At 34.9% G+C, this 12,079-nt stretch overlaps 1 protein-coding gene across 7 annotated transcripts in view; it reads left to right on the plus strand.

The window, feature by feature from the left end:
- The window catches only part of TCERG1 (transcription elongation regulator 1), a 64,200-nt gene that overhangs the window by 41,777 nt on the left and 10,344 nt on the right, over window positions 1-12,079 (plus strand). For all 7 annotated transcript variants that reach the window (XR_008502788.2, XM_054489446.1, XM_054489445.2 and 4 more), the window contains 2 exons: window positions 3,860-3,978; window positions 9,433-9,583. Coding sequence is in view for 6 of the 7 variants with exons in the window: in XM_054489446.1 (XP_054345421.1) it covers window positions 3,860-3,978; window positions 9,433-9,583 (270 nt within the window). In the remaining variant the exon portion in view is untranslated. The remainder of the gene's footprint in view (window positions 1-3,859; window positions 3,979-9,432; window positions 9,584-12,079) is intronic.

A 12,079-nucleotide genomic window follows, 5' to 3' on the forward strand; every position in this document is an offset into this window, starting at 1 on the left:
TGTTAAAGGATACATAATTAAAACTGGACAGGAAGATTAAGTCCTGGGGTTCTGTAGCACTGTAGGATGACTAGTTAACAATAGTAAGTAGTTTTGAATAGCCAGAAGGAGGATATTGAACGTTTTTCCAACACAAATGATAAATGTTTGAGATTGATATGCTAATTACCTTGATCTCATCACTACATGATATGTATTTAAACACATTTCGATTGCACATGTATTGAAACACTAACCCCATGAATATGTACAATTATTATTTGTCAATTAAAAAAAAAATCCCTGCCCTTGAACTCTAAGAGAAAACACCAAAATAAACTTTTTAATATCTCGTTTGTTATTCAGAGCTTTTAAATATTGACAGTATTACAGTATGATAATATGTTACCACCATGATTACTCGGAATTGTCAACCATCCATCTAGGCCACTGTTACTGAATAATTTGTCATTGAATCAGTGTGAAATTAAAAATATGAGAAGCAAATAATGGAGACTTACTTTTAGTAAATGTATTTTGAAACATACAGAAAAGCTAAAATCATAAGTGAAATTTCACAAAATGAATATATCATGATCCAAAAAATGGAACATTGCAAGCACTCCAGAGCTGCCTCAAAGGCTTAAAGGTTATAGCCCTTGAATATACATTTTTGTTCGTGCCTATAAAAGTGAACTTAACAGAATTATTTTTAAAATTTACTGATTTTCATTGTATTATGAAATTTTGTTCATGAGTTGAAATCAGAAAATAACCGCTTAATATAGGGAACATAAAGCCAAGCGTATTGGGAAGTATGACACAAATTAGGAGCAACTTGGAAGCATAACACAACCCCTAATTTTCTATGAGATATTAATCTTAGAGAGTGATTCCTAACCTTGGTCTGGGATAGCTCAGCAGAGGGAATATGAAGTTCTTTCTAGATTCTCAAAGGAATGTTAATACAAATTCCCTTGAATTTTAGGTATTATTTAATACTTTTATTTAAAAGTAAGTATATACTGAGAAAGGAGTTGGAAACAACTTTCTCCCTCTCTTCAGCATGCAAGTACTTTCAAAAGGTTTTCTGCAATGCTATACTTAGAGGAAATTGAAGATGACTTATATGTCTAGCAGGGGACTGGTCAGGTAATCATAGATACAGTAGTCCCTCCTTATCTGTGGAGGGTATGTTCCAAGACCCGCAGTGGATGAAGATTGGTAGACATATGTGGATTGACTTGGGAAGATGTCGAAGGTATTTTGGAACATTTTGTTGTACTTGTTATAAAGATGTTCATAGAACTGTTCCCTACATAGTAAGTCTTTTCCTTTTTGTAGCTTCTTGAGAATGTGCAGGGAAAATTTATTCGAGGCCTAGCATACTTGGAAAAGCCCTTATTGTACCCTTATTTGGAATTGTTTGGCTAGCTAAAGGCATTGCTCTGCTTCTAGTGTTCGTTGTTTTTGAAGCCATTCCTCTTCCTTTATATATGAATCTGTTTTTCTTTCTCTGTAAGTATGTAGCTCTCTTAGTCCCTAGTATTCTGAAATGCCATAGTGGTATTTTTCCTAGAGGAAGGGTCTATTGTGCTGGGCACTTGGCTGACCTTTTCAGTGTGGAAACTCAGCTCTTTTAGTTACGGGAAATTCTCTTGTGTTACTTTAAAAAAATTGTTTCCAGTTTTCTCTGTTTTTTCATTCTGGGACAGAATTTGAATTTGCCTTCATGGATTGGTCCTTCAAGTTTTTTCTCTTTCTTGTTAATTACCTTTGTCTTTTTATTTAACTTTTTGGATAATTTCCTTGCCTTTATTAACCACCTATTTAGATTTTTAAAATTTATTGTGTCTTTTAATTTCTAAGAGTTCTTTTATGTTTTTTGAGGTTTTTCTTGCCTTATGGGTGCCTTATCTTAGCTCTGTGAGGTTGTTTAGGAACATTTTTTTCTTTTAAATTTTTATTTTTCTGTATAGTTTCTGATTCCACTAAGTTTGTTCTCTTTAGGGCTCTATTTTTCATGTTGGAGAGTTTCCTTAGATGTCTTGTAGACCCTGACTACTTAAGTGAAGCACTAAAATGCTGTTTGGGTACTCTTTTTTTTTTGCATGTAGAGATGGGATTTTGCCACGTTGCCCAGGCTGGTCTTGAACTCCTGAGCTCAAACGATCCTCCTGCCTTGCCCTCCCAGAGTGCTGGGATTACAGGTGTGAGCCACCACCTGGCCTGTTTGGGTATGCTTAGCATCTAGGTGGGCCCTCGTGCTTTGGGGCTATACTGCAGAGGGGTGGTTCTCAACCACGAGCAGTTTTGCCCCCAGGAGACATTTTTGTCACCATTGAAGTGAGTGCTGCTGGGATCTAGTGGGTAGAGGCCAGGGATGCTGGTATACATCTTGCTCAAAACATCACTGTGCCAAGGTTGAGAAACATGCTGTAGGGTAAGTTAGGCTGGTTTGTTGAGAACCCCTGGAGCCATTGTTTTAGGCTGGTCAGATTCCCAATAAAGACTTCTAATCTCCTGGCTGGAGGGCACAGATCTCTCTGCTTCGGATCTGAGAGAACTGTGTCTTAGTATTTGGTATATGTGTTTGGTTAATCTCCATGTTTTTAGTTTGGTTTGCCTTATTCCCAATGGAGATTCCCCTAGTTCAAAGACACTCTCTTTTACTTTCTAGAGCAGGCAGTCAGCAAATTTTTAAGAGTCAGATAATTTGTATTTTAGGCTTTGTGGGCCATATGGTCTCTATTGTAACTTTGCAACTGCTGTTTTAAGTGTCAAGTACCTATAGACATATGTAAGGGTATAAGCATGACTGTTCAGTTAAAGCTTTATTTATGGAAATACTGTCATTTGAATTTTATTTAGTTTTCATGTGTCATGAAACTTTCTATTTTTTCCCTCAACCCTTTAAAAAATGTAAAAACTATTCTTGAGCTGTATAAAAACAACCCGTAGGCCATAGTTTGCCAATTATTTGCTTTGGAATAGTCACTTGCCTTTTACATTCAGAAGTGGCAGTGCCCAGAAACATTAAGTTGGTGGGGGGATCTGGCGATCTAACAACTTATTAATTAGCTTTTCATCCTTAAAAATACTACTTATTTTAGCTATGCCCCATCCTCACCTCCATATATATCTGATGCTGTCTATTCTTGAGTTGTTTGAAGAGATTCTGGTTTCAGAAAAAAAAAACTTGCGTTGCCTCTTTGTTTTTCTTGACTACTAGGTTATGTTGAGTGCTTTCATATCTGTCACATCCTTTTCCACTTGTCCCATCAGCTTTGCAAGTTGCTGGTTCTTTTTTTCTCAATTCCTTATTGTTGGGTTATGATTTAAAAAAGAAGTTCTTCTGTCATTTTATAGGGTGTGAAGTAGGCGGTAAATAGATGATCAGTTCGTTATCTTGACTGTATTATTAAGCGGGGGAAATACAGAATAGATGTAAAGCATGATTACATTTTAGTGAAAATACTTATGTCTTAAGAGAAGCACGGAAATAAAATATACCACAGATTCCATACCATTGATATTTCTTTCTAAAAGGGATTTGGGAAGACTGTGATTTCTCTTCCGCATTTCTAAATTTCTTGAAATGTTTATAATAATCATGTATTTAATTTATAATCGGGAAAAAAATTAAAGAGGCTTTTTGCAGTTTTCTTTTGTTCTTGAAGCCTAAGTAGAGAGCTGTATGCTTGTGTAATATTTCAGTGAAGCTTTAAAGTGAAACTTGGTATAGATTATCTGTGTATAATTATCTATAGTTAATATATTTTTCCTGGTATAGTTTGGACAAAGACATTGTCCAATAATTTGGTAGTTAAATTACCTATATGAAAGATTGACTTGTCAAATTTGTTGATTTTTATAATAGGTGTTTGATCAGTATGTAAAGACCAGGGCAGAGGAAGAACGCAGGGAAAAGAAAAATAAAATAATGCAAGCCAAGGAAGATTTCAAAAAAATGATGGAAGAAGCAAAATTTAATCCAAGGTATGTGGTTTGTTTCTCTTAAATATCAAAGTGTATTTATTTTCTCCTAAGATCAGTTTTTAAAAATTAAAAAAATAGATTTTTTTGGCTATTTGGGCACTAAAAGCTCCTTATTTGATTATCAGTTTTTGCCAACATTTCTAATCTTTATTTTTTACTATGTTTCCTTTAGAGGAATCCTAAGTGCTCTAAGAAGGATACCTTTGATTTAAGTGCTTCCCTGTGGGAATAAGTTCTTTAGAAACTAGTATATGATAGAAAATCTGTGCCCCATCTTTGTAAAGTTTTATACATAATGAGTTGCAGAGGAGGAACATTATTTTGATTAAATTGAAGTGATGAAGGACCTTTTACCACTTCAATTTCAAAATTTTCTAAGTGTCTAGTTAATGGTTGTGTCTGACATTTTCAGTTGATTGGTAATATGTATTAAATACATGTAATGGGCTGAAGAAAATGAGACATTTTAAATTTATTTGCCTAGGTTTATAATAATAACAGTTACTGGGTATTTTATGTGCTTATTTGCACTGTAAAACATATATGTATGCATTTATACATACATGTAAACATGACTGAAAGCATGTAATTTTATATACATGCATACAGATATTCAGTCTTCAGAACAGGTAGTTTGATTTAGGTACTTACGTGATACCTGTTTTATATGAGATAAGCAAATTAGGTAGCTTGCCTCAGTGAAGCTGGGATTTCAACTAGATTTCAGTGTTGCACAGAATTGTATAGACAGGGGGAATTACTCTTATTTATGACTTAGATGTAAGAGTAGTGGTATTAGGTTACTGGGAATACCTCAGTATTCTAAAACTGTTGGGTAGCATAATGGAGTCTCTGGGTTAAATGGCACTTATTATAAAGGTTCATCTTACATAAATAGTTAATTTTGTCTGTGGAGGTAGGAAAGAGTGATGTTGTTTAAGAAGATATGTTTAATATCGTTTTATATTTGAAATATGGTATTAAAAGTTTTAGAAAATAAAGCTAATAGAGTATTTGTGATATGAAGAATTTAATATTCTTCAGGGGTAATAGAGGTTCAGACTTTCCAGGGAGTCCTGAGTTTTTTCTGAGTCAAAAGAGTGAGATCATGGGTCAAAATAGTTGAGTCTGTGTTATAAAAGACATTTTGGGGGGCAGTTGAGGTCACTTGGTAAGAATTGATATTAGATGTTAGAGAATTAGTAATTTTCTTGGATATTGTGGTTATGGAGGAAAAAGGCTTTACTCTCAGGAGTTGCATGTTGAAATATTTCTAAGTGAAGTCTTAAGATGTCTGCAGCATATTTCCAAATCATTCAGCAGAATATATTTATTAAAACTCCATATGGGTCTGTGAATAATTGAAACTCCAAAGAGGTTTCCCTTTAGTAGATATGACTAAGTCTTACCATATCATAGTACTCTGCTGGTGTTCTTTTCAGGCAGGTAGAATTGTTGAAGTGATCTGTACTGTGCAGGTTACTTCATAAAATGAAATGATCAGGCACTAAGGGCATTGTCCTGTATTGTTATATTGATACATCCAACTCTGGCATAGAAATTAAGACCATTTTTAGTCCTAGAAGAATGCAAGGAGGAAAAACTTTAAAATGAGAAAATGTTGTCTGTTGGCCTAATTTTTTTTTTAAAGTGGGAAAAATATTGCAGAACCTTTTAGTAGAGCTGGTAAATATAGAGCACCAGAGTTTGTTCCAGCGGGAAAGAAAGGGGGAAATTACTGAACTGTGCCTGTCTCTTGTATGTCGTTTTTCTTTTTAATGAAAATTTAAGTCATACCTCCCACAGTCAGTTTCTGGTCACTATTATCTCCCTGTCATCCACCACCAGCCATTACCCACTTCCCTCCAAAATATTTTTTATCCTGTTTGTTTTAAAGTAGTTTTTTCACAGTTAAGAAATAAGTCATATGAAAACATCTCCATGGGAATCTAATGCTAAAAGTTCATTTCAGTCTTTTGTCATAAAAAGTGTCAGATATTTTACCTATAAGTAATAGAAATAAGTCTAAAATAAATCAGTTATCACTTTACACGTTGATTTTCCACTTTTTAAAAGGTTTTTTCTTTAATCATAGTTTATTGTTTAATCATAACAATGCAGGTTTATTATCCCTTATCCCAAATGCTTGAGACCAGAAGTCTTTTGGATTTCAGATTTTTTTAAAAAAATTTTGGAATATTTGTATTATACTTACTGGCTGAGCATCCCAAATTCAAAAATCTGAATTGAATGTCTTGTTGGCACTAAGTAAGTTTTGGGTTTTGGAGCATTTGGATTTCAAATTTGGGATGCCCAACCTATACTTGCTTTTTCTATCTTAAAATTATAAACTGAAGGGCTTAATTTATCATGAAAATAAAACATTTAATGGACTACATATGATCCCTTTTCTGGAATATACATTTTTATTTTACCATGCCATTTTATTATTGTTATGTATCTGTTGTTCAGACTAGGTTTGCAATATATTCTTTGTTAAAAATGTTGAATTAACATTGGATATTATGATTAGTATTGGTTGCATACAAAAGATTATTAGAATCTAGCCTTGGCCAGCAAAGCTTAAAAATAATAAATGGTAGCTGTGAGTGATACTCTTAACCTTCAGTTGATGTTTTAAGTTCTAAATTGAGATTAACTGGCCAGTTTTTTGTTTATAATTAAAACTATAACATAATCTTTGTTTTAACACAAGAGAATGTTTTATTTTTGCATTTAAATAGCTAAATAGCTTTTAAATGGGCTAATCTTAGGATTGTTAATTATAAGAGTAAATTCTTGGCCGAGCACAGTGGCTCACGCCTGTAATCCCGGCACTTTGGGAGGCCGAGGCAGGTGGATCACGAGGTCAGGAGTTTGAGACTAGCCTGGCCAGTATGGTGAAACCCCATCTCTACTAAAAATACAAAAATTAGCCAGGCGTGGTGGTGGGCACCTGTAGTCCCAGCTACTTGGGAGACTGAGGCAGAAGAATTGCTTTAACCTGGAGGCGGAGGTTGCAGTGAGCCAAGATCGCGCCACTGGTTAAAGCTTCAAATATTTAAACTATATACTAAATATATGAAAGCTTTATAATGCCTTTTATTTATGGAGAAACTTCTTTTTTAAAACTTAGGCTCATTAGCCCTCATAAGCCTCATGCTTTTATTTAACCTGTTTGGAGTTTGCTGAGCTTTTTGAATTTATAAATTGATGTTTTCCATCAAATTTGGGAAGTTTTTGGCTAGTATTTTTTCTGCCCTAATTCATTCTTTCCTCTTTTGGGATTCTAATCACACATATATTAGTGTTTGATATTATCTTACATGTCCCTGAGACTGTTTTCCCTACCTCAGTCTTTTTTCTGTCTCCTCTTTGGATTAGATAATTGTTGGTGATCTAACTTCATATAATCGACTCTTTATTCAATTGTCAACTCTCATGTTAATCCTATCCAGTTAATTTTTTTTCATTAGTTTTAGGTTCTTTTTAATATTTTCTGCATCTCTGCCAAAACTCCTTATTTGTTCATCCATTTTTAGACCATGTTTTCAATTCTTTGTACCTGTTTTTCTTTGATTCTTTCAGTGTAATAATAACAGTTTATTGAGTTATTTTTTTAAGAGGCAGAGTCTTGCTCAGTTGTTGTGCAGTGGCTCAGTCACAGCTCACTGCAGCCTCAGACTCCTGGGCTTAAGCAGTCATCCTGAGTAGCTGAAAATATATGCGTGTGCCACCATACCCAACCAATTTTTAAATTTTTTATAGGGACAGAGCCTCACTATGGTTTTTTTTTTTTTTTTTTTTGAGGCAGAATCTTGCTCTGTCACCCAGGCTGGAGTGCAGTGGCGCAATCTCAGCTCACTGCAACCTCTGCCTCCTGGGTTTTTCTCCTGCCTCAGCCTCCTGAGTAGCTGGGATTACGGGTGCCTGCCACTACTCCCAGCTAATTTTTTTTTGTATTTTTAGTAGAGACAGGGTTTCACCTTGTTGGCCATGCTGGTCTTGGAACTCCCTGACCTCAAGTGATCCACCTTCCTTGGCCTCCCAAAGTGGTGAGATTACAGCCATGAGCCACCACACTATGTTTTTTTGTTTTTGTTTTTTTGATTCAAGGCCTTGCTCTCTTGTCCAAGGTGGAGTGCAGTGGCACGATCTCAGCTCACTGCAGCCTTTGCCTCCCAGGTTCAAAAGATTATTTTGCCTCAGCTTCTCAAGTAGCTGGGATTACAGGCATCAGCCACCGTGCCTGGCCAGAGTCTCACTGTGTTGCCTAGGCTTGTCTCGAACTCCTGGCCTCAAATGATCCTCCTACCTTGCCCTCCTGTGCTGGGATTGCAAGCATGAGCCACTGTACCTGGCCAGTAATAGTTGTTTTAAAGTTACTGTCTACTTAGAACGACATCTGGACATCTTGGGTTCGGTTTCTATTGACTTCAAAAAAATTTTTCTATGGATCACGTTTCTTTGTATATTTAGTGATTTTTGATTGAATATTGGACTTTGTGGCTAATATGTAGAGACTCTGGAGTCTGTTACCTTTCATTGAAAAGTGGATATTTTTGTTTTAATAGGCAGTTCATTTACTGGTTGCCACCTTAATTTTAGGCTTGACTTTATGTTTTGTTAATGTGAATCTCTGAAAGTGTAATATGTTTCTTTTAGCCTTCCAGCTCTGTTTTCCTTGTGGATCTTTTGTGGACTTTGTTGGCCTGATCCTATTCTCCCTTTAATACTACTGACTCTCTATTATCTCTTCTATGCTCTTAACCCTGTAGTAGCTTGATATAGAGAGTGATCTTTCCCTGCTGTTACACAGCTTGGCCTTAGCTGTGGACTCATGGATAATCACTAAGTCGGATTTTTCTTGGGTACCCTCTCTTTGTGGATTCCTCTTCACCCAAGCTCTAATCTTTGCTTCCTCCAGTTCATTAAGACTACGGTACTCTAGTTGGACTTGAGCTCTCTCTGCACCTCATAAATTTCCCTTCTTTCAGGCATTTCAGTCTACTCTTTCTGTTGTCTACTCCTTGAAATCAGTTGCCTCATATACTTTTGTCCAGTTTTATAGTTGTATATGGAGAGCTAATCCAATAAGAATTTTTCTGTTATGGCTGGAGGAAGGACTTAGCTTCATCGTAGAGTGGAAATTGATGAGCTTTTGTATCTTGAGGCATGCAAATTCTTTACTCTGTGATCTCTTTCTTTTTTTTTTAATAATAATAAATATTTATTCTCCTAATTCTATGCTGATAGCATACAAATCCCTTAACCACATTTTTGCTCATTACCTCTTTTTACTCCTTTCTGAAACTTACTGTTCACTGTTAGGTAGATGTTGAGTCCCAGTGTCTCTTTGTCATATACTCTTGTTGGAAAAATGGTATCTTCTGCTATGCCTTTATAGAAGCAGAAGTAACTGCCAAAGTTAGCACACTTGTAATTTTGTTACAGAGCAACTTTTAGTGAATTTGCAGCCAAGCATGCTAAAGATACAAGATTCAAAGCAATTGAAAAGATGAAAGACCGAGAAGCCTTGTTTAATGAGTTTGTGGCCGCTGCTAGGAAGAAAGAGAAAGAAGATTCGAAGACCAGAGGTGAGAAGGTAAGATGGTTTTAGTTCCAGTGGTGTGATTGATGGGAGTGTGAATGGGAAAGGTCTGTGCTGGTGTTATGTTTCTAACCTTATGCATTGGCGTAAATAATAGGATCTACATGGACTGTTCTTTTAAGTTAACTTTTATAATTATTTATGTATGTATGTATTCTGTCACTTTACTTACATAATGCTTATTTTAGTAGCTTCACTAAACTATATACTTTTGCTTTAAATTGTGTTAATATTAAGATGCCTGGTAAACTCAGAACAGGTTGTTAGGACTGCCTGCTCAGTGGTGCCTTCTAAGATTTCAAGATTCTCTATAGGTGGTAATATTTGAATTTCAAAAAGCTTCTTTATCTTTTTTGCCCTCTAAAAGATAGCATTTTAGTGACTTTCTATTCTTTCAGTAAACATATCTTACATATAAATTATTGCTTATCAGAATTAAAGGTCAGCTATTAAAGATTAATGAGTTCCAAATGTCATTTGATAGCAGTGTCAGGAGTGGAGAGGAGCTTACCACTGGGGAGGAAAACTAGTAGGGAGATGACCCCAGTGGTGTGTGAACCATCAAAACATGGAGCCACTCTCCTTAGTGTCCCGGTATGCTTTGTGAATGTAGAAAAATAACCTCTGGAGCCTAATCATTCTTGACATTTAAAATTGCCTCTTATTCTAGAAAGTTATAATATTACAAGTTCTATTAAGAAATGTTGTTTGAAAGTAATGCTACTCCTGGGAAGAAGTCTCTTTCATTCAAAATAATAACAGTATTAGCTAAAACAGCTTTTATCAGAAATATCTGAAACTTCCTAATTATCTGATTTATTGGGCTTCCAAGTGAGTCTTCCAGAATTGTTTCACTGTTTACTTAAAAAATGATTATGCTTTTCAGAGGAAATGTGTAAAATCAAATTCTACTACATAATTTTATATGTTGAATTAGAATCATGTTAATGAATTATTTGCTACTTTTCACTTTTAGAATAACCTATTTAAGAAAACCAAGTAAATAAGTGATTGTTTGATTTTGTATGATTGCTTTTATACAAATTAAATGTATTTATCTTTGCATTTGTAACTGATTTTCTAAACACTTTTTTTATAACTATTTTATGTATTCTGTTTTATAACAAGTGGATAGACTTTACAGTTTTGTGCTGTGCGGCCTGTCAATCAGTTCAGTGACAGCTGTCAATCACTGACACGCAAAGTGTTATGGGATTCCCTAGTGAGGAAAGAATTGGTATCTCTGTGTGGTGACTTTAGCCTCCCGCAGTTCCGGTACTTTACATTTTTTTAGTCTTTTTCCTTATGAAGTGATGAGAATTGTGCCCAGAATGTGTTAATTTTAAAAAAGAAATTAAATAGATATGACATCTAAATTAAATAAATCTAATATTTAATATATTCAACTTTATTTTATTTTGACTATAAAAATCTTAATTCTTTAAATTACAGGGTTGGCTTTATACCATTACTAGATTAAAAAAAAAAAGGCAGGAAATTGCTAAAGTGAAGCTTTCTCAGCCAATTTGAAGAATGCAAAATCAATGACTAACTAGGCCATCAAAGCAGAAATCTTTAAAGTAAGGGTTTAAATATAGTGGATTTTATATTCACATTTTGAGCACATTTGGTTAAGCGGCTTTATCATTTTTCTTTCATGACTTCCACTGTATTGTTTATACTGTTCTTAAGTATATTGTGTATACTTAAAAAAAAAAAATCACATTGTAACTGTGTAATTAGATAGCAAGAGCAGTACCGGTAGCATGGTACTAGAGTTTATTTCCTTGTTCTTGTAATTCTCCAGCTGGTCTTTGTAGCATTGTGGTAGTTGAATCAATAGCTGAACACTAAAGGTTTAAAACTAATTTTAAAACTAATTTTGAAAACCTTTGAAGAACATTGACTTCTGGTGAAATTATTGTTTTTCTTAAGTAGCATTTTCACGGTAAAGTCATTCTCACAGTAAGAGCATCATTTTCATGTAGTTTTTACCACTAGTTTTCCATTTTATTAAAAAGTGCCTGTAAAAGTCTACTTATTGGCCAGGTGCGGTGGCTCATGCCTGTAATCCCAGCACTTTGGGAGGCTGAGGCAGGAGGATTGCTCGAGACCAGCCTAGGCAATATAGCAAGACCCCCATCTCTACAACGAAACAAAAAAATAGCTGGTTGTAGTGATGCGCTTCTTTAGTTCCAGTTACTCTGGAATCTGAAGTGGGAGGATCGCTTGAGCCCAAACGGTCAAGGCTGCAGTGAGTTTTGATGGTTCCACTGCACTCCAGCCTGGACAACAGACAGGATTCTTTCCCAAAAAAAAAAAAAAAAAAAAGTCTACTTATTTTGTTTGCCAAAGTAGCTATTCTTAAGCTATTTTATTGTAATATATTATTATAACCAATTTTTATAAAATAGTGGTTCAAATACTTTACCTTTTGAAATAGCACATTTGAGGTTGTACATAATTGGAGTTAATACACTGTTACAAAAT

The sequence above is a fragment of the Pongo pygmaeus genome, chromosome 4 (genome assembly GCF_028885625.2).
Source record: "Pongo pygmaeus isolate AG05252 chromosome 4, NHGRI_mPonPyg2-v2.0_pri, whole genome shotgun sequence".
NCBI classification, from domain to species: domain Eukaryota; kingdom Metazoa; phylum Chordata; class Mammalia; order Primates; family Hominidae; genus Pongo; species Pongo pygmaeus.